The 18,553-nt window shown below is 49.5% G+C and overlaps 2 protein-coding genes and 1 long non-coding RNA gene across 6 annotated transcripts in view; 1 reads left to right on the top strand and 2 right to left on the bottom strand.

Moving 5' to 3' along the window:
• LOC132453279 (NACHT, LRR and PYD domains-containing protein 12-like) overlaps positions 1-18,553 on the top strand; it is a 410,038-nt gene that overhangs the window by 299,790 nt on the left and 91,695 nt on the right. The gene's annotated exons all lie outside the window — the stretch shown is intronic.
• Positions 1-18,553, bottom strand: part of LOC132453350 (uncharacterized) — a 74,766-nt gene that overhangs the window by 11,962 nt on the left and 44,251 nt on the right. The window lies entirely within an intron of this gene.
• The window catches only part of LOC132453327 (uncharacterized), a 64,288-nt gene continuing 59,353 nt past the window's right edge, over positions 13,619-18,553 (bottom strand). Inside the window, exon 2 of the mRNA XM_060046171.1 lies at positions 13,619-16,982. Coding sequence (XP_059902154.1) covers positions 14,627-15,577 — 951 coding nt within the window. The 5' untranslated portion in view covers positions 15,578-16,982 and the 3' untranslated portion in view covers positions 13,619-14,626. The remainder of the gene's footprint in view (positions 16,983-18,553) is intronic.

Genomic DNA, 18,553 nt, shown 5'->3' with positions numbered 1-18,553 from the left:
AGGTCTCCTGTCCTTTTGTTTAGTGGAGGCTTGTAGAGAAGCCTCCACACTGGCGCCCGGCCATGCAGCCTCTGTTTCCACACTGTGTCTGTTGGTGCTCAGTTTTTCTTTGTGTACAGCCACCACACAGTATCTGTACAAGGTTTTCCCCGGAAGCATTTGTATATCCAACATGGATCTAGAAATGCCCATTGGTTTGTCCAGCCCGCTCTGGTCCACGGACAGACTGAGTTCCGGGAACGGATCTCCCTTGTTCGGTACCTCCGCCCCGCTGCTGTACTCCCTCAGCATCTCATGCTCCTCTGCGCTCAGCCTGTTACTCCACTGGTTCAAGATGTTTCTGGTTTGCTGGCTGGACCTCAGGCCCAGAAGATAGGCCACAGCCTGCATGTCGTGTAGCCCGGGACCTGCCACGTCTACCACCTGCCTCAGCCTGACCGTCCCCGTGGAGCGAAGGCGCTGGGTGAGGGCAGGGCTGCTGTCGTCATGTATGTCCAGCCGGGCCCCGCACACCAGGGGCTCCTCCAGGAGCCAGAAAATAGAGGCTGCAGGCCCCAGTCTGTCCCATTTAAAAAGTGTCCACGCTAGTGTCCATGATAAAAAGGAGGCAAGTTACACACACGATAAAAATCACAATTCAATAAAAAGAAAGACTTGTCTAAAACGAGGCCTGCTATCCTCCTTAAAATGATGCCTGTTACCTGCCTCCAGACGACATCATCATTGCAGGAAAGGTAACGCTGTACAAACTGAAGCCGAAAAGCTGCTGCCCTGCTCCCCAGGTGTACTAAGCCCTGCCCCCCCTCTTCTTTTGGCAGGTATAGTACACTCTGGGGAACCCAATGCAATTTATCCCAGTAGAAGTTTAAGAGGACTGTTTGAATTTTTTGCAGCAACCCAGCAGGGGGTTCTAGGCTTTTCCTAATTCACCTTGGCCGCTGAGAGTTTTCCAAATGTTTCAACAGTTTGGCTCAGTTTTTCAATATCTTCTTGATTTTTGATAAAAAATGATGATGTCATCTGTGTAGGCTGATGACATGTGTACTGATGTCAGGTAAAAACAGGCCCTCAATAAAAGGCGAACATTTTGCAACAGTGGTTCTATGGACAGTGAATACAGCATACCTGACATGGCGCAGCCTTGTCTTATGCCTCTTTGTACATTAAAAGGTTTGCATAGACCACCATTTATCTTCAGCACACTCTCAATGTTCTCGTACAGGACCTTTATCTTAGCTATCAGACCCGGGCTGAGGCCGTACCTTTGTAAAACTTTCCAAAGGTAGCGGTGCTCAACCCGATCAAAAGCTTTTTCCTGGTCTAACGAAACCAGACCAGCATTTAAGCCCAATGAACCGGAGGCTTCCAAAATATCCCTAATTAGTGACACATTGTCAACAATAGACCTGCCAGGCACACAGTAAGTCTGAGTCCGGTGGATGAGCTGCTCCATCACTTTCTTCAGACGGTTGGCCAGGGCTTTGGACAGCAGCTTATAGTCTGAGCACAGCAGTGAGACGGGTCGCCAGTTCCTTATCTGCTGCAGGTCTCCCTTCTTAGGCAGCAGCGTCAGCACTGCTCTCCTGCAGCTCTGGGGGAGTGAGAGGTCTTCAAAACTCTCTGAGAAGACCCCCAGCAAATCGTCTTTCAGCTCTGTCCAGAACGCTCTGTAAAACTCTGACGGCAGACCATCTATGCCGGGGGCCTTACCCCCCTGCACACTCTGCAAGGCTGCAAACAGCTCTGCCTCAGTCAGGGGCCCCTCCAGCTCCCTGTTAGTCTCTTCTGACACTGTGGGCAGGTCCTGACAGAATGCGTTAAAAGCAGCATCATCTTCCTGGTACTCACTGCTGTGAAGCTGCACAAAGAACGCCACCGCTCTACTCCTGATGGCTGCAGTTTGTGTCAGCGTCTGCCCATCCTCTGCCTGCAGCGAGTGCATTTGTCTGCTCTGGCCATTCTTCTGTTCCAGGCTGAAGAAGTACTTGGAGGGAGAAACCATCAGCGCAGCGCTCTGGAACCGAGAGCAGACTAGCGCCCCCTGCGCTCTGGCGCCCAGCAGGTCTGCCAGTACGGCTTTTTTAGATTTGAGGTTTTCAATACAGCCTCCATTTCCTGTGGACTGTGAGGAACTCTGCAGCTCCACTATACCTACCTCCAGATCTTTGATAGACTTGGTCATGTCACGAGAAACATTGAGAGTGTACTGCTGACAAAGCTGCTTTATTTGTACTTTACCATGGTCCCACCATTGTTTTGAACAAATAAAATCCCCCTTCCTCTCTCTAAAACCTCTCCAAAAATAAATAAAAACTTCTCTAAAATGCGCATCTAAAAGCAAAGTGGTGTTAAAATGCCAATAAGCAGACTTACTCTTAAGATTTTTAATAAAAACCTCACATAAAACCATGGAATGGTCTGAGAAGCCCACTGGACATATGTTACACCTCTTAAAACTGCTAAAATGCTGCGTAAAACAATAAAACCTGTCTAACCTAGCTAAAGATAAAATACGTTCTCTGCTGTGGACCCAAGTGTACTGCCTTGTATTGTGGTGGATTTTTCTCCATACCTCACTCAGACTGTGAGTGTTTATGAGTGAAAGCATCGCCTTCTGAGAAGGTGCATGTGGTTCTGGGTGGTTTCTATCACATGTATGGATTTGCTGTGCAGTTAAAATCCCCTCCTAAAAATAAATAATCCTCTGGCACACATTCCTTTAAAACCAAACTGAGTTCATTTAAAAATAGAACTCTGCCAGGGCCAAAATTAGGGGCATACACATTAATAAAAACAATATTAAAACGCTCATACTTTGCTTTAACCACAAGCATTCTCCCCTGCACCCGCTCCTCCACCACATGAGATACAGGACTAAAATCTCTGGAAAAAAGGAGAGCCACCCCTGCACTAGTGCTGTTAAAATGGCTTAAAATTACCTGTCCGTCAAACTCCCTCCTCCAGCCTGTTTCATTAAAAACATCACTATGGGTCTCCTGCAACATCATAACATTCATTTTTTTCAATTTAAAAGTTTCAAAAATGCAAGCCCTCTTTTTCACATCTCTAGCTCCATTGACATTGAGTGTGGAAATTTTAAAATGACTCATTAAAAAAGATGTTAAGAGAGACACACATGCTAGCAGAGACAGCAGGCACACTGCTTTATGTACACTCATTTAGCTGTTTTATTATTTTCTTTCCCATTGTCTTCAACCTGTCATATTCTGTGTCAGTGAACCCTCCTTCCCCTCTCATTTTCATCTGAGCATTTACAGATACCAACAGCATTTTTACATCTGCAAAGTAATCCTTATATTTGGGATTCTTCATGTTCTTGGTCTCTTGCAAAAACCCCCTTATACTCTTTACAGAGTACATTTCACCCAGCTGTGAAGCAGAAGGCATTTGTGAGTCAGTGAGGGGCTGGCTGTCTGTACCACAGTCCTCCATCTCCTCCTCCCCGCCACTAGACCCTGTCTCCTCATCACTGCATTCTGAGTCTGTGTCTATCTGTTCCTCCTCCTGCTCCCTACTAGCTGCTGGTTTCCTTGCCTTAGACTTAGAGCCACATGCTTCACCTGCCTGTTTTCTTTTTAAAAGGGGAGCCTTACACAGGTTCTCTTCCTACTCCATCACCCCCTCCTCACTGTCATGCTTTGCTGCAGCAGAGATGCGCCCAGCCTCTACACACTCTGCCTGTTCTGTGGTACTACTGTTCCCCTCCTCCTGAACAACACACTCACTCTGTTTGTCATTGTCAACAGTTTCAACACACACACTTGCCTTTTCAAGGTTTTTAACCACCTGCTCTCCATTTTCAACAACACTTTGAGATTCATTATTTGGATTCTCCCCATACTGTATTCTAGTTGTAATATATTATTTTATACCCTCAATGTTTTTATTGTTTGGCAGGTTAGTTTCCACACTTGCAGCCTGCTGCTCTACAGTGTCAACATCTTTTGAAGAGTCTGCTGTAGACTGAGCTGCTGATGCCTCAGCAGGCTCAGCAGGCTCAGCCTGTCTCCCAGGGGTTTTGACTGGGCAAGCTCGCACCAAATGTCCTTCCTTGCCGCAGGCAAAGCACTTCAGGTTTCCAGAATTAACAAAAACTGCATATTCAAAATCATCAACTCTTAATTTGAAAACTAGATTCAATTCAGTGTCTTTTTCGTGTAAAATCATATGTACTTGCCGTCTATGGGATACTACATGCCGCAGCAGCGGGGACTTGTATGGAGTCAGTTTCCTGCCATAATTCAAACCTGAAAAAAAAAGTTTCAAAGGCGTGTAAGTCTGGGTTTGAAAACTCAACACCTTGTAAAAAAGGTTTTGCAACACTGAAAAAAGAGATTATAACCTGAAAAAAAATAAAACTAAAATTCAAACATCTGTAAACATGATTTTGTGTTCTATTTTATCTTCTTCATCATTTTCACCAACACATTTTCAAAGTTCAAACAATTTCACCAGCGCATTTGCAGAGTTTCAAATCTGGCACTGTTCTAACAGTGTATTTCATTGTTGCCCGGTTTTGAAACCTTGTAAATGGGATTCTGCAAACAGGTGTTCATACATTGAGAAATACGTTTTCAAAGGTTGAATATTTAGTTTTAAAAACTTGTAAAGGTGTACGTTTACGACATTGCAACGTATTTTTTCAGAACTGACTTTTCAGCACTGACTTTTCAGAGATTTGAGCGCAAGCTTTGAGTCACGTGAATATTGGCAGTGTTCTGACGCCACTCGTTTTGAAACTCCTGACAGTCGAATCTGAAAACGTTCCTGGGGGCGGGACCATTAAGCTCTAAACCTATTGGTTGCTCTCGGCTGACGTACATTCCAATCACATGTGCCGTTCACCGGGATGTTCGTGATTGACAGTGCTTTGCCGATGACACGAATAACAACGGGTTGATTTCGCGGTTGATTTTGATTTCCATTTTCTGGAACCAGAGTCTCATCTCCATAGGACGCGACTAGCAAGGACACGTCCTAGCAAGGCTGCAGCCTTCACTTTGGGAAACAGCCATGGTTCCAGAAAATGGAAATCCAAATCAACCGCGAAAGTCGCTTGTTATTTGTGTCATCAGCAGAGCACTGTCAATCACGCACAGCCCAGTGAACGGCACATGTGATTGGAATGTACGTCAGCCGAGAGCAACCAATAGGTTTAGAGCTAAATGGTCCCGCCCCCAGGAACGTTTTCAGATTCGACTGTCAGGAGTTTCAAAACGAGTGGCGTCAGAACACTGCCAATATTCACGTGACTCAAAGCTTGCGCCTGTGTGGTCAAATCTCTGAAAAGTCAGTGCTGAAAAGTCAGTTCTGAAAAAATACGTTGTAATGTCGTAAACGTACACCTTTACAAGTTTTTAAAATTCTCAATGTATGAACACCTGTTTGCAGAATCCCATTTACAAGGTTTCAAAACCGGGGCAACAATGAAATACACTGTTAGAACAGTGCCAGATTTGAAACTCTGCAAATGCGCTGGTGAAATTGTTTGAACTTTGAAAATGTGTTGGTGAAAATGATGAAGAAGATAAAATAGAACACAAAATCATGTTTACAGATGTTTGAATTTTAGTTTTAGTTTTTTTCAGGTTATAATCTCTTTTTTCAGTGTTGCAAAACCTTTATTACAAGGTGTTGAGTTTTCAAACCCAGACTTACAAGCCTTTGAAACTTTTTTTTTCAGGTTTGAATTATGGCAGGAAACTGACTCCATAGACTTGCACCCCGACGGCGGGACTCTCTAAATCGACGCCACTTCGACCTGGGCGGGACTTTACGTCCTACGTCACTCGCTATGGGTTTGCATGTGTGCGCGTAGCCGTTTGTCTCAGGGATCTGTGCACGAACTCCCTTGCACTACAGATTACGAGCGTCAGTGTCGTACGCGATGGAGGGTGGGTGACATTCCTACAGTCTGTGATGATAGGCTATATTTCTACAAATGACTTACTATTACTAGCGATTAACATGACGAAACAACACGAACTAAGCTAACATTAGACTATAGCCATACCAGATAACGCCATACCAGCTAACCCTAACTATTTCTATTAAACTCTGAACCATTTTGCAACAGGCAACTGTGTGTTGGTGCGTCTTATTGCTTCCCACGTCTGCGTCTTTCCCACTCCTGGCTAATAGTTTCAGCTTTTGTACTGTATATCAGAAATGATCACCCAGTACCACACTGCTGACTTGTTGATGTTTTGTGAGCACTCACGCATTTCTCTAGGTATCTTAAGTTTCCTACTGGAGTCATCAAAACTTTGGACTTTGTTATTGTAAGAAATATTGTGTTACAAAAACACTTTGTGTCTTACCCTTAGCGTTACCCTAACCTTAACCCCAGTATTAGTAACATTTCTTCATCATAAACTACAAGTTACGCAAAATGGCATACAAACATCCAGTCCAATATTAAAGAAAAAAGCTAGCTTCATTAAGGAATCGAACCCCTTATCCCCGCGTTAATGAGTTGTTCTCTGACCACTACCCATCAGGTCTTAGTACATGCGATTCAAGAGTTAACCACTTGACAATCTTTAAACTTCGGTTGCCTAGAAATTGTAAAGACAGTGATGTGTGTACATTGTGCGAGTATCCGGCACTCGCGATGTGTGTGCAGTCCAAAATGAAAGAAAAAACCTTGCATCACTAGGGAATCGAACCCCCAATCATCAGTTGGTCGTTGGTAACTGTAAACAAAGAGATCGCATTTTGTTTAACTGCTAACTAACAAACGGGTTTATGCGTTCACTGAACAAAGATTATGGAAATAAAAGACCACTTTTCCATCAGAAAAATCATCAGAACCGTTATTACCAACCCATAGACACTAAAGCCAAAACCTTTCTCACATGCACACCCATCGCGAGTGACGGCTATGCGCACACATGCACACCCATAGCGAGTGATGTAGGACGTAAATTCCCGCCCAGGTCGAAGTGGCGTCGATTTAGAGAGTCCCCCCCGACGGCAGCTTCCTTATTGCCGAGACAATCTTCCCGTGCCTCGACAGCTCCCGGAGCAGAACCTCGTCTCCAATGAACGGAGGGATGTTGGAAATTGTAATCCGCGTTGTCGGTGTTGTCAGCGGAGACACGGAAACAAACGAGTCCTTCACAACAATCCCTTTCTCCACCACCTTGTTCGCCTTGGCCACACTGTCCACAAAAATCACGATTGCTCCGTTCATCCGAGCCGCGGATCTTATGCTGCTGTGCCCGACTATTTCTGCCACTGCAAGGCTACAGTCCTCCACCGAGCACAGGAAGGTGGTGGAGATCTTGAAGCCGTGCATGCGGCTTAGTTTCCCGAAAGCCACCATGCTCCCTCCCAGGTCCCGGCGCACGGACCAGCGTTATAGTTGGCCGTTCGCCCAACTATATTTACAATACACAACCAAAAAAAAACTATGAGAAAAGTTTGCAAAAACTCTCCACAATTCGCTCTCACAAACCCACTCCTTCCACACACACACACACACACACACACACACACACACACACACACACACACACAGACAGACAGACAGACAGGCAGGCAGGCAGGCAGGCAGGCAGGCAGGCAGACAGACAGACAGACAGACAGACAGACAGACAGACAGACAGACAGACAGACAGACAGTTTCAGGATCTCACACAGGAGTTTCTGGCTGCCCTTTATGTCGTTCTGTCCCTCATCGATACTGTCAATCTGCTCTCAGAAGAACCACCAACCTCCAGGAAAGATAAACTCCTCCTCATCTACCAGAGTGGTGTGCACAAGGCCTTACAGAGTGAGAACGGCCCCTGGACTTGTTCCTTCGCTTCCTCCTGGGCCTCTCTCTGGAGACCAATCAGATTGTCCTACGAGGTCTGCGGGCAAAGAGAGAAACTTGCTCACTGACCAATGAGGGAACAGTGTCTTACATCAAGGAGAAGATAGAAGGAGATCTCTCTCCAGAGAGAAGCATCAATCTGTTCCACTGTCTGAATGAGCAATTGAGCTTCTTTGTGTGTGTGTGATGAGCATGTGAGTGAGTGAGCGAGTGAGAGGATTTAGACAGTTATTGCTCAGAGCCAATGTGATTGAGAGGAGGGATATGGCTGTTTTAGTGATGTGGATGACATGATGTGCGCAACTGTTTGTTCGTCTGAATTCTTTATTCTCCGTTTGCAAACAATATGAACAATTATTACTATCGTAAAATGGCAAATTTTTACTTGGAAAAGTGACTTTTGTGCCTGGACGAGTGACATTTAAATGTACTTATCCCAGGAACAAGGCCTCATAAAAAAAGACCTCATTGACACACACACACACACACACACACACACACACACACACACACACACACACACACACACACACACACACACACACACACCTTCGCTGTTGTGCAAGCTGTGATGGACGCTTGCAGACCGACACTATCCTTAATTCCGTCCATACTAATTTAATTTAAAGTACCGTATTGGTCCGAATATAAGACAACCCTGATTATAAGACGACCCCCCGTTTTTCAACACAAACATTTAGAAAAAAAGATTTGCAGACCACATTTGCAGAACAAAATCACAATATTAAAAACACAGTGAATTAAACACTTGCCAGTAAAGGCCACGGCACTTTCAAGGCAAAATATGTACAGTATGATTCAAAATTAATGTCAAGCAATAATCAAGCAACATTGTGAACATTTTTTAAATAAAAGAGAAAAAACAGGCCACTTATTTAACTAAACGTAACTAAAATTCGCCAAACTTCTCCTCTGATGTCTCTCTATCCCTCACACACGTCCTCTGCCCCGCTGTGTTCGCTCTCGCTGTCATCGCTCCCCAGCTGCTCCGCTTCCCAAAGCGCGTTTTCTCTGACGTATTCAAAAACTCTCCGATCAACCTCACTGAAACGACCACTTTGAGGACCACGGTAGGATTTGACTGTTGGCATCTTTGAGACGTTGTTTTGGTGCTCGCCATCTTCTTACATTACACTCCGTGACCCCGAACTTCTTGGCAGCTTGGCAGTTGTTTCTTGACTCTGCCTTATTGACGACCATTATTTAAAAATTGGCATCATAGCTCCTCCGCTGTTGTTGATTGACCTGACCCACTTTAGAGCCACTTGTCTCTAAATGCCTGTCTTTAAACACCGGTAACGGTCTGGTTGTTAAGGACGCTGGACTACTTCTTCCCGGAACCAATTCCTGGCGCCACCTTCGGCCGCGAAATGTGTATTGACATCTAAATGGAGAGGCGAAGAAGAGAAACTGCGCTCTGAATACTAGACCCCGAATATAAGACGACCCGACTTTTTCGGACCTATTTCGAGGGGAAAAAAGGCTGTGTTATATTCGGACCAATACGGTAGTTAGAAAGAAATCAAGATTTTATTTTTAGGCCAAATCGCCCAGCCCTTTCTCCCCCTCCCCCTGCCTCTCCTCCTCCTCCCCCCGCAGGCTCGCGACCCCCCTCGGCCACGCCCCTGCTGCAGAGGACGTCGCACGTCTCCGCCCTGTCCCGTCGTCAGCCCGTCGCCACGCCCCTCTGGACGCCCCTGGCGCCTTCCGGCACGACACCCGGATATGGGTTTGCCCAGGCCGACGCCCCTGGTGACGCTGTCCCCGCAGCCACGCCCCTCTTCGTCTCCGCCCGGGCCCGCCTGGCCTTCGACCCCCCGCCCGACGACGTCCCCCTCCTCCTCGCCCTCCCGGACACGCCTACCAGGAGGCCGACTCGTCACGTCAACACCATCAGGAAGCACGCCGAGTGGTCCCTGCAGGCAAGAGAAATACACCTCTTTCTGGGCGACTCGAACCTGTCCCGCTTCCCTCCGGTCCTGAGGCCGGGCCTCCAGGTCGAGAGCTTCCCCGGGGCCACCTTTGCGCACGCTACTTCCGTCCTGGGTAAAACCGCTGTCTCCCCTCACGTCCTCAAGGTCGTCCTGGCCTTCGGACTCAAAGACAGGTCGCACAAAACCGAACCTACCACCGTGCGTAACCTGCAGCGCGCAATCAAAATGCCCCGTGCGGCCTTTCCTCGTGCCAACTTCTCTCACTCCCTCCCGCACAGGGAGCAGGATAACCTACGGCGTCACAACAAATACATCGCTTCGCGTTGCGGGTCCGTCCCCGCCCTGTCCAGGAACTTGTTCGTTACTGAGCGGGACGGGATACATTGGACGCGCAACACGGCCGCTCTCGTCATGGACCACTGGACGGACGCGTTAAACTAATTGCTCCCGCGCCCGCCGATACGCACGATGGGAGCAAATCGGTCCGCTCCGACCTACAAGAGTATCACAGGAGGGTGAGACTCGCGGTCCATTTTGAGAACCACCCGCCCTCCGTCCCGCCCCCTTTTATGCCCAAATCCGATTGGGTTCCGCCCGAGAGCAACATCCCTTCGAGCTAGCCCTTATGATCGACTCGGACCTCGCTTTCTTCCGGGAGTCGTTCAAGATCCGCGCGCCACGTGACAACCTCGACCCGGAGGAGACCGAGGCCCTCGTCCAACTGCGCAACAACCGCAACATCGTTATAAAACCCGCGGACAAGGACAGCGCCGTAGTCCTCCTGGACAGGGAGCAATATCTGTGGGAGGGCTACAGGCAACTCAACGACGCGCGCTATTACGCCAAACTAGATCGCCCCGTGTACGTGGACACCGTGCCGATCGTCGTGTAGATCGTGGGTTCCCTCCTGCGTCGTCAGTTCATCACGTATAAACAACGGCATTACCTCGTCGGCGAATCGGAGCCCAGGCCGCGGCTGTTCTATATGCTCCCCAAAATACATAAAGACCCCGCGGCCTGGAGCAGGCCCTTTGAGGTCCCGCCCGGTCCGCTCGATCGTTTCCGACTGCAGTAGTGAGACCTATCACACGGCCGAGTACATCCATCGTTACCTCTATCCTCTCTCGTTACGCCACGCGAGCTACGTGAAGGACACTTATGACTTTGTACAAAAGGTCAAAGGTCTTCGGGTGCCAGCTCAGTCTCTCCTATTTACGATGGACGTCGACAGTCTTTACACGAATATCGGCATAGCCGGCGGCATGCGCGCCGTTCAGGACGTCTTTTAGCTTGACCCGGAAGCCCCGCGACCTGACGCCGAACTCCTGCGCCTGCTCGAGATCAACCTCACTAAAAACAATTTTTTTTTTCAATATCCCACCCCCCCTCTTCGGAGGACAACTTTATTTTTATTCAACAAAATTTGATTTACAAAAGTAAGAAATAGGAGAGAATAATAATAATGATAATAATGATAATAATGAAAAAGAAAATAAAAAGGAGATTGAAGTGGCTCCGAACCCATATACCCAAGTGCGCAAGACACACACACACACACACAAAAAGTAAAATAACAGACACAAAGAAAGAAAAACACAGAAACAAGCTTTAACATACACACTGACAGACAGACACAGGGACGCACAGTCAGACAGGCAGACAGAGACAAATGGTGGAGAAATGTGGAGTGGTAGATGTGGTCTGAAAGGAGGAGTATGGTGCTATGTGTGTAGGGTAGGTATATGCAAGTGTGTAGCTATAAGGTGTTGTTTGGGGAAAGGGAACGTGTGTGTGTGGGGGGGGAACTGGAGAGAGTTAGGAGGGGAAGAGGGGGGGTGAGGGGGGGGGGGGGCTTCGAATGTACATGGCTTACCTTAACTGTTGAATTTGTAGAAATGTTATGAGGGGATTCCAGATTTCTTTAAAGGCAGAGATATTGTTCTTTTTATATGCAGCAGTATCTTCTGTCAGAATGAATTCTGTGATTAAGTTGGTCCAATGGTTGAAGTGGCAAGATGATTTAGATTTCCAGTTTTGAAAGACTATTTTCTTGGTGATAGCTAGAGGGACAAGGACTGGGGTTTTGTATTTTGAGGGGAAGGGGGAATCTAAGGTGTCTCCTAGAAGACAGAGTGCTGGAGACAGTGGGACTCTGCAGTCCAGGACCGAAGATAGTGTGTTAGTGACTGTAAACTTGTGACTGGAAGTAGGTGTCAATGCTCCCCGAAGTGCACTGTGAGCAAGTGCACGATTTCGTTTTTAACGGGGAGTTCTTCCTGCAGATAAAAGGCACGGCCATGGGGAAAAAGTTTGCGCCGTCCTACGCAAACATTTTCATGGCCCAGTGGGAGGCCTCGGCGCTCGCGTCCTGCCGTAAATGACCCCTGTGCTACTTACGTTACCTGGACGACGTCTGGGGCGTCTGGCCCCACTCACGTTCAGAGTTCGATGATTTCCTCGCCGTCCTCAACGCACACGATCCCTCGATCACGTTGAAATCCTGCACGAGCGCGTCGTCGGTCGACTTTCTTGACACCACCACCTTTAAGGGCCCCGACTTTGCGACCACGCTCACCCTGGACGTCAAGGTTTTCTTTAAACCGACGGACACGCACGCCCTGCTGCAAGCGTCGAGCATTCATCCGAAGCACACCTTCGCGGGGCTCCTCAAATCACAACTGCTTCGCTTCTCGCGCATATGCTCCAGACAGTCGGACTTCCTGGCGGCCGTCAAGACCCTCTTCACCGCACTGGCACCGAGAGGCTACTCGCGGTCCGCTCGCCGCGCCGCCCTCAAGACCTATAAGGTCACCAGACCGCCCGTCGTCGGCCCCCGTCTGCCGCTCATCACTACGCACTCGACGTCGTCCGCGTTCCTGGCGCGCCGTGTCAGAGAACATTTTAAGTGGTTCCAAGATGTCACCACGTCCTTTCCCAGACACGGGATCATCGCGGCGTACAGAAAACCCCGCATCCTCAGGGACCTGCTCGTTAGGGCCAAACTGCCACCTCGGACCGAGCCCGGGTCCAACAGACGCTCAGAGTTTTACCTCTACCGCCCCTGGGCTCGGAACCCACGCACCGGCGCCGTGTTCGCCACCCAGAGGCACTCTGGCCCCGCCACGTCCAACTGCGTGTACCTTATCCGCTGCCTCACCTGCGGTGTGCAGTACGTGGGTGAGACCGGCGACACCCTCTTGACGCGCTTCACGCAGCACAGATACAATGTCCGGCACGGCAAAGACACTCACCTCCCTCTGGTCGAACACTTTGTGCTCCATGGTTGGGCTGCCCTGTCGGCCACCGTGCTCCAATCAAATCCTGGCTGGTCACTTGCTATGCGCCGCAGGGCCGAGAGGATCTGGATAAACAGACTCGGCACCTTGCACCCTGTTGGTTTGAATGTGGGAGTGGGGAGGGGATCCTGCAGTGTCGTTTGATGATGGCCCGTGCACCCGACATCGCCGCCTTTGGCGGCGATGTCTTTAATTGTGATCCTAACCCTTACCCTAACCCTTTTTTCCAATTATATAGTAATAAATTGATATATATATATATATATTTATATAAAATTATACAAATGAAATAAGTGGTATGGGGGTTGATGTGCCAGTGCACCCAGAGTCATTGACTAACAAAAGCTGAATCATGCGCAAAACCTAACCTTGCCAGTCGCCATCATCTCCCTTATCCTCCTATGCGAAAAGAAAAAAAACATGAAAAAAACATAAAAATACAAAAACAACCAAAAAAAACTTACTTCTTAACCATTCTTCTTTTTAACCTTCTTTTTAACCACCTTTTATCCACACAGCTATGCCTCTCCTGGAACCGTCACCTTATCGTGGTGGAGAGGTTTGCGTGTCCCTGTGAACCTGAGAGCTGTGTTGTCTGGAGCCTTGTGCTCCTGGTAGGGTCTCTCATGGCAGAGTGGTCTCAGGTGAGGGGCCAGACTAAGAATGGTTCAAAAAACTCCAATGAATAACGAAAAAAGAGGAGATGTGACCCGGCCCGGAAGAAGCCCGGGGCCCCCGTCTGGAGCCAGGCCCAGACGGAGGGCTCGATGGCAAGCGCCTGGTGGCCGGGTTTGCCACGAAGCCCGGTCGGGCACAGCCCGAACAAACTACGTGGCACCCCCCCTCTCTTCATCCCATGGGCCCACCACCTGTGGGAAGACCCGTTGGGGTCGGGTGCGCAGCCACATGGGTGGCAGCGAAGGTCAGGGGTCTCGACGGACCAGACCCGGGCGGCAGAAGCTGGCTCTGGGGACGTGGAACGTCACCTCGCTGTGGGGAAAGGAACCGGAGCTTGTGAGGGAGGTGGAGCGCTATCAGTTAGATCTGGTGGGGCTTACCTCCACGCACAGTCTCAGCTCTGGTACCGTACTCCTGCATAAGGGTTGGACTCTATTCTTCTCCGGAGTTGCCAAGGGCGTGAGGCGCCGGGCGGGTGTGGGGATACTCATAAATCCCCGGCTGAGCGCCGCGGTGTTGGAGTTTACCCCGGTAGACGAGAGGGTCGCCTCCCTGCGCCTAAGGGTTGTAGGGGGGAAAACTCTGACTGTTGTTTGTGCGTATGCACCAAACAGCAGCTCAGAGTACTCGGCCTTCTTGGAGACCCTGAATGGAGTCCTGTATGGGGCTCCAGTAGGGGACTCCGTAGTTCTGCTGGGAGACTTCAACGCCCACGTGGGCAACGATGGAGACACCTGGAGAGGCGTGGTGGGGAGGAACGGCCTCCCTGATCTAAACCCGAGCGGTCGTTTGTTATTGGACTTCTGTGCTAGTCATGGATTATCCATAACAAACACCATGTTCGAACATAAGGGTGCTCATAAGTGTACCTGGTACCAGAGTACCCTAGGCCGAAGATCGATGATCGATTTCGTGATCGTGTCATCTGATCTGAGGCCGCATGTTTTGGACACTCGGGTAAAGAGAGGGGCGGAACTGTCAACCGACCACCATCTGGTTGTGAGTTGGATCAGGGAATGGGGGAAATTTCCGGATAGACCTGGTAAGCCCAAACGAGTAGTGCGGGTGAACTGGGAACGTCTGGAGGAGGCCCCCGTCCTAGGTATCTTCAACTCACACCTCCGGCGGAGCTTTTCTGGCATTCCTGTGGAGGTTGGGGGCATTGAGCCGGAGTGGGCGGTGTTCAAAGCCTCCATTGCTGAAGCTGCGGTGGCTAGCTGTGGCCTCAGGGTCTTAGGCTCCTCAAGGGGCGGTAACCCTCGGACACCGTGGTGGACTACGGTGGTCAGGGAAGCCGTCCGACTGAAGAAGGAGGCCTTCCGGGATATGATATCCTGGAGGACTCCTGACTCGGTTGCAGGGTACCGACAGGCTCGAAGGGCTGCAGTGGCTGCCGTGTCGGAGGCTAAGCAGCGGGTGTGGGAGAAGTTCGGAGAGGCCATGGAGAAGGACTTTCGGTCGGCACCAAAGTGTTTCTGGAAGACTATCCGGCACCTCAGGAGGGGGAAACGGGGAACCATCCAAGCTGTGTACAGTAAGGATGGGACTCTGTTGACCTCAACTGAGGAGGTCGTCGGACGTTGGAAGGAACACTTTGAGGAACTCCTGAATCCGAATAACACGCCCTCTATGTTGGAGGCAGAGCTCGAGGTTGATGGTGTTTCGTCGTCAATTTCCCTGGTGGAGGTCACTGAGGTAGTCAAACATCTCCGCAGTGGCAAAGCCCCAGGGATTGATGAGATCCAGCCAGAAATGCTAAAGGCTCTGGGTGTTGAGGGGCTGTCATGGTTGACACGCCTATTCAACATCGCGTGGGAGTCGGGTACAGTGCCAAAGGAGGGGCAAACCGGGGTGGTGGTTCCCCTGTTCAAAAAGGGGGACCAGAGAGTGTGTGCCAATTACCGGGGTATCACACTTCTCAGCCTCCCTGGTAAAGTCTACTCCAAGGTGCTGGAAAGGAGGGTTCGGCCGATCGTCGAACCTCAGATTGAAGAGGAACAATGCGGTTTTCGCCCCGGACGTGGAACTACGGACCAGCTCTTCACTCTCGCAAGGATCCTGGAGGGGGCCTGGGAGTATGCCCATCCGGTCTACATGTGTTTTGTGGATCTGGAGAAGGCGTATGACCGGGTCCCCCGGGAGAAACTGTGGGAGGTGCTGCGGGAGTATGGGGTAAGGGGGTCTATCCTCAGGGCCATCCAATCTTTGTACTCCCAAAGCGAGAGCTGTGTTCGTGTTCTCGGCAGCCAGTCAGTTTCGTTCTCAGTGGGTGCTGGTCTCCGCCAGGGCTGCGCCTTGTCACCAATCCTGTTTGTGATATACATGGACAGGATATCGAGGCGTAGTCGTGGTGGGGAGGGGTTGCAGTTCGGTGGTCTGAGGATCTCGTCACTGCTTTTTGCAGATGATGTGGTCCTCATTGGATCATCGGCCTGTGACCTTCAGCACTCACTGGATCGGCTGGCGGCCGAGTGTGAATCGGCTGGGATGAGGATCAGCACCGCTAAATCTGAGGCCATGACTCTTAGCAGGAAACCGGTGGATTGCTTACTCCGGGTAGGAAATGAGTCCTTAGCCCAAGTGAAGGAGTTCAAGTACCTCGGGGTCTTGTTCGCGAGTGAGGGTACTATGGAGCGTGAGATTGGCCGGAGAATCGGAGCAGCGGGGGCGGTATTGCGTTCGCTTTACCGCACCGTTGTAACGAAAAGAGAGCTGAGCCGCAAGGCAAAGCTCTCGATCTACCGGTCGATCTTCGTTCCTATCCTCACCTATGGTCATGAGGGCTGGGTGATGACCGAAAGGACGAGATCGCGGGTACAAGCGGCCGAGATGAGTTTTCTCAGAAGGGTGGCTGGCGTCTCCCTCAGGGATAGGGTGAGAAGCTCAGCCATCCGTGAGGAACTCGGATTAGAGCCGCTGCTCCTTTACTTAGAAAGGAGTCAGCTGAGGTGGTTCGGGCATCTGGTAAGGATGCCCACTAGGCGCCTTCCTTGGGAGGTGTTTCAGGCACGTCCAGTGGGGAGGAGACCTCGGGGAAGACCCAGGACTAGGTGGAGAGATTATATCTCAACACTGGCCTGGGAACGCCTCGGGATCCCCCCGTCAGAGCTGGTCAATGTGGCCCGGGAAAGGGAAGTCTGGGGCCCCCTGCTTGAGCTGCTCCCCCCGCGACCCGACCCCGGATAAGCGGATGAGGATGAGGATGAGGATGAGCTATGCCTCTTGCCCGTGTTCTGCTGAACTCGGGCCTTCTCACCTGTCCTTCCTCCCACCTTCCTCCCTAATGATTTCATTCCTTTTATTCCTTTTTTACAAAAAACATTGAATGATCCTTTGAAAAATAAATATTTTATTTCTTTATATTACCCCCCCCCCCCCTCTTTCTAGTATGGAGGCACATACGGGGGAGGTCCTGAACATCAATCATTTCCCTCCCCTTTCTTCTCCCCACCACAAGCCACTCCCCCTCATCTTCCCACAGCGTCTCCAAAACCAACCACCGGATGGCAGCATTTAACCCCCACACCCCCATGTAGGGAATTCAGGTCACCTGCCACACCTGTCACACCACTCAACCTATCACCTGTCAAACATTTCCTGTCCCCGCCCACCTGTCAGACCTCCCCTAACAAAAATTTTATAAAAAGCGACCCAGTCACTGTGCCTCCATTACTGCCTCTGAAGAAGTTTTATACAAGTGAAACGTCAGGCCTTTTTAGAACCCCCCTCCCTACTTTTTTATTCTTTTATTGATTTTAACCAGTTCTCTCTTTTAAAAGGCACATATCTAGCCATCTGGTTTTTATCTTTTTATCTTTATCGCTTTCTTTTCATTTATTTGTTTTAGGTGACCATCCTGGCATATATCTTAAGCTGAACAGCACTCTTTTATCCCTCACCCTATAAACATCCCTGGATTGCTACTTGTCCTGGATTTTTAAGGGGAGGTAAGCGCTTACCTTGGGGTGGGTTTTTTACAAGAAGATCAGGCCCACACTAAAAAGGACATCTTCAGTGCGGCCTCCACCTTGAATCCGACAACATCCTTCCCTGTGAACCGAGGATTTCTAGCCACAGAGCCAATACTCTGGGCCTCATCCAAGGCCCCAGAACAGCCTACTGTTTTTCTCTCCATTAGAAAAACAAACTCTAACCTGGACTTATCAGCGGACTCTTCAAAGCCAACCTGCCCTTACCTGTGGTAAGCCGATTTACAGCATTTGGGCCTAATCATACAATTCCTTTCCCTCCACAGATTCCCCCTGCTGGTTCCATTTTTCCATTTCATTTCTTAACCCCTTCCTCCCCCACTTTATTTTCTATTAACTACTTTTATCTTCATTTTTTTATTTTTTTGATTTCCCTTGCTGTTCTTTGCTTTTATATTTCCAGGTGGTCACCATGTTCCATGATCCAATTTTGATCTTTCATTCCCAACAGACAGACACCGACACAGATATGGACACACATACACACTACACATGCACACACAAACGGACGCACACAATCAGATTTACCACCGTAACATCATGACACATGCCATCACTACCAACACTCCCCCAATGGGAATGTACAGACAGGTGAGAAAGCTGGCCCAGTTCATTAAACCTGCATGCCCCAATAAAACCACATCTGATAGGGTCCAGCAGAGCACGGACATCTGGCTTAAGCAAAACCTGGTCATTTTAAATGACCATTTTTATACTGTTTTAAACACCCTCCTCCCTACAGGCTTCCCTTTTGAGGGGGGCGCTTTTGATGTGGCTGCGAGGTGGGCGCGTACA

Source organism: Gadus macrocephalus, chromosome 3, assembly GCF_031168955.1.
Source record: "Gadus macrocephalus chromosome 3, ASM3116895v1".
NCBI lineage: Eukaryota > Metazoa > Chordata > Actinopteri > Gadiformes > Gadidae > Gadus > Gadus macrocephalus.
The sequence above is the reverse complement of the archived record's forward strand: the minus strand, read 5'-3'. Positions and strand labels throughout refer to the sequence as shown.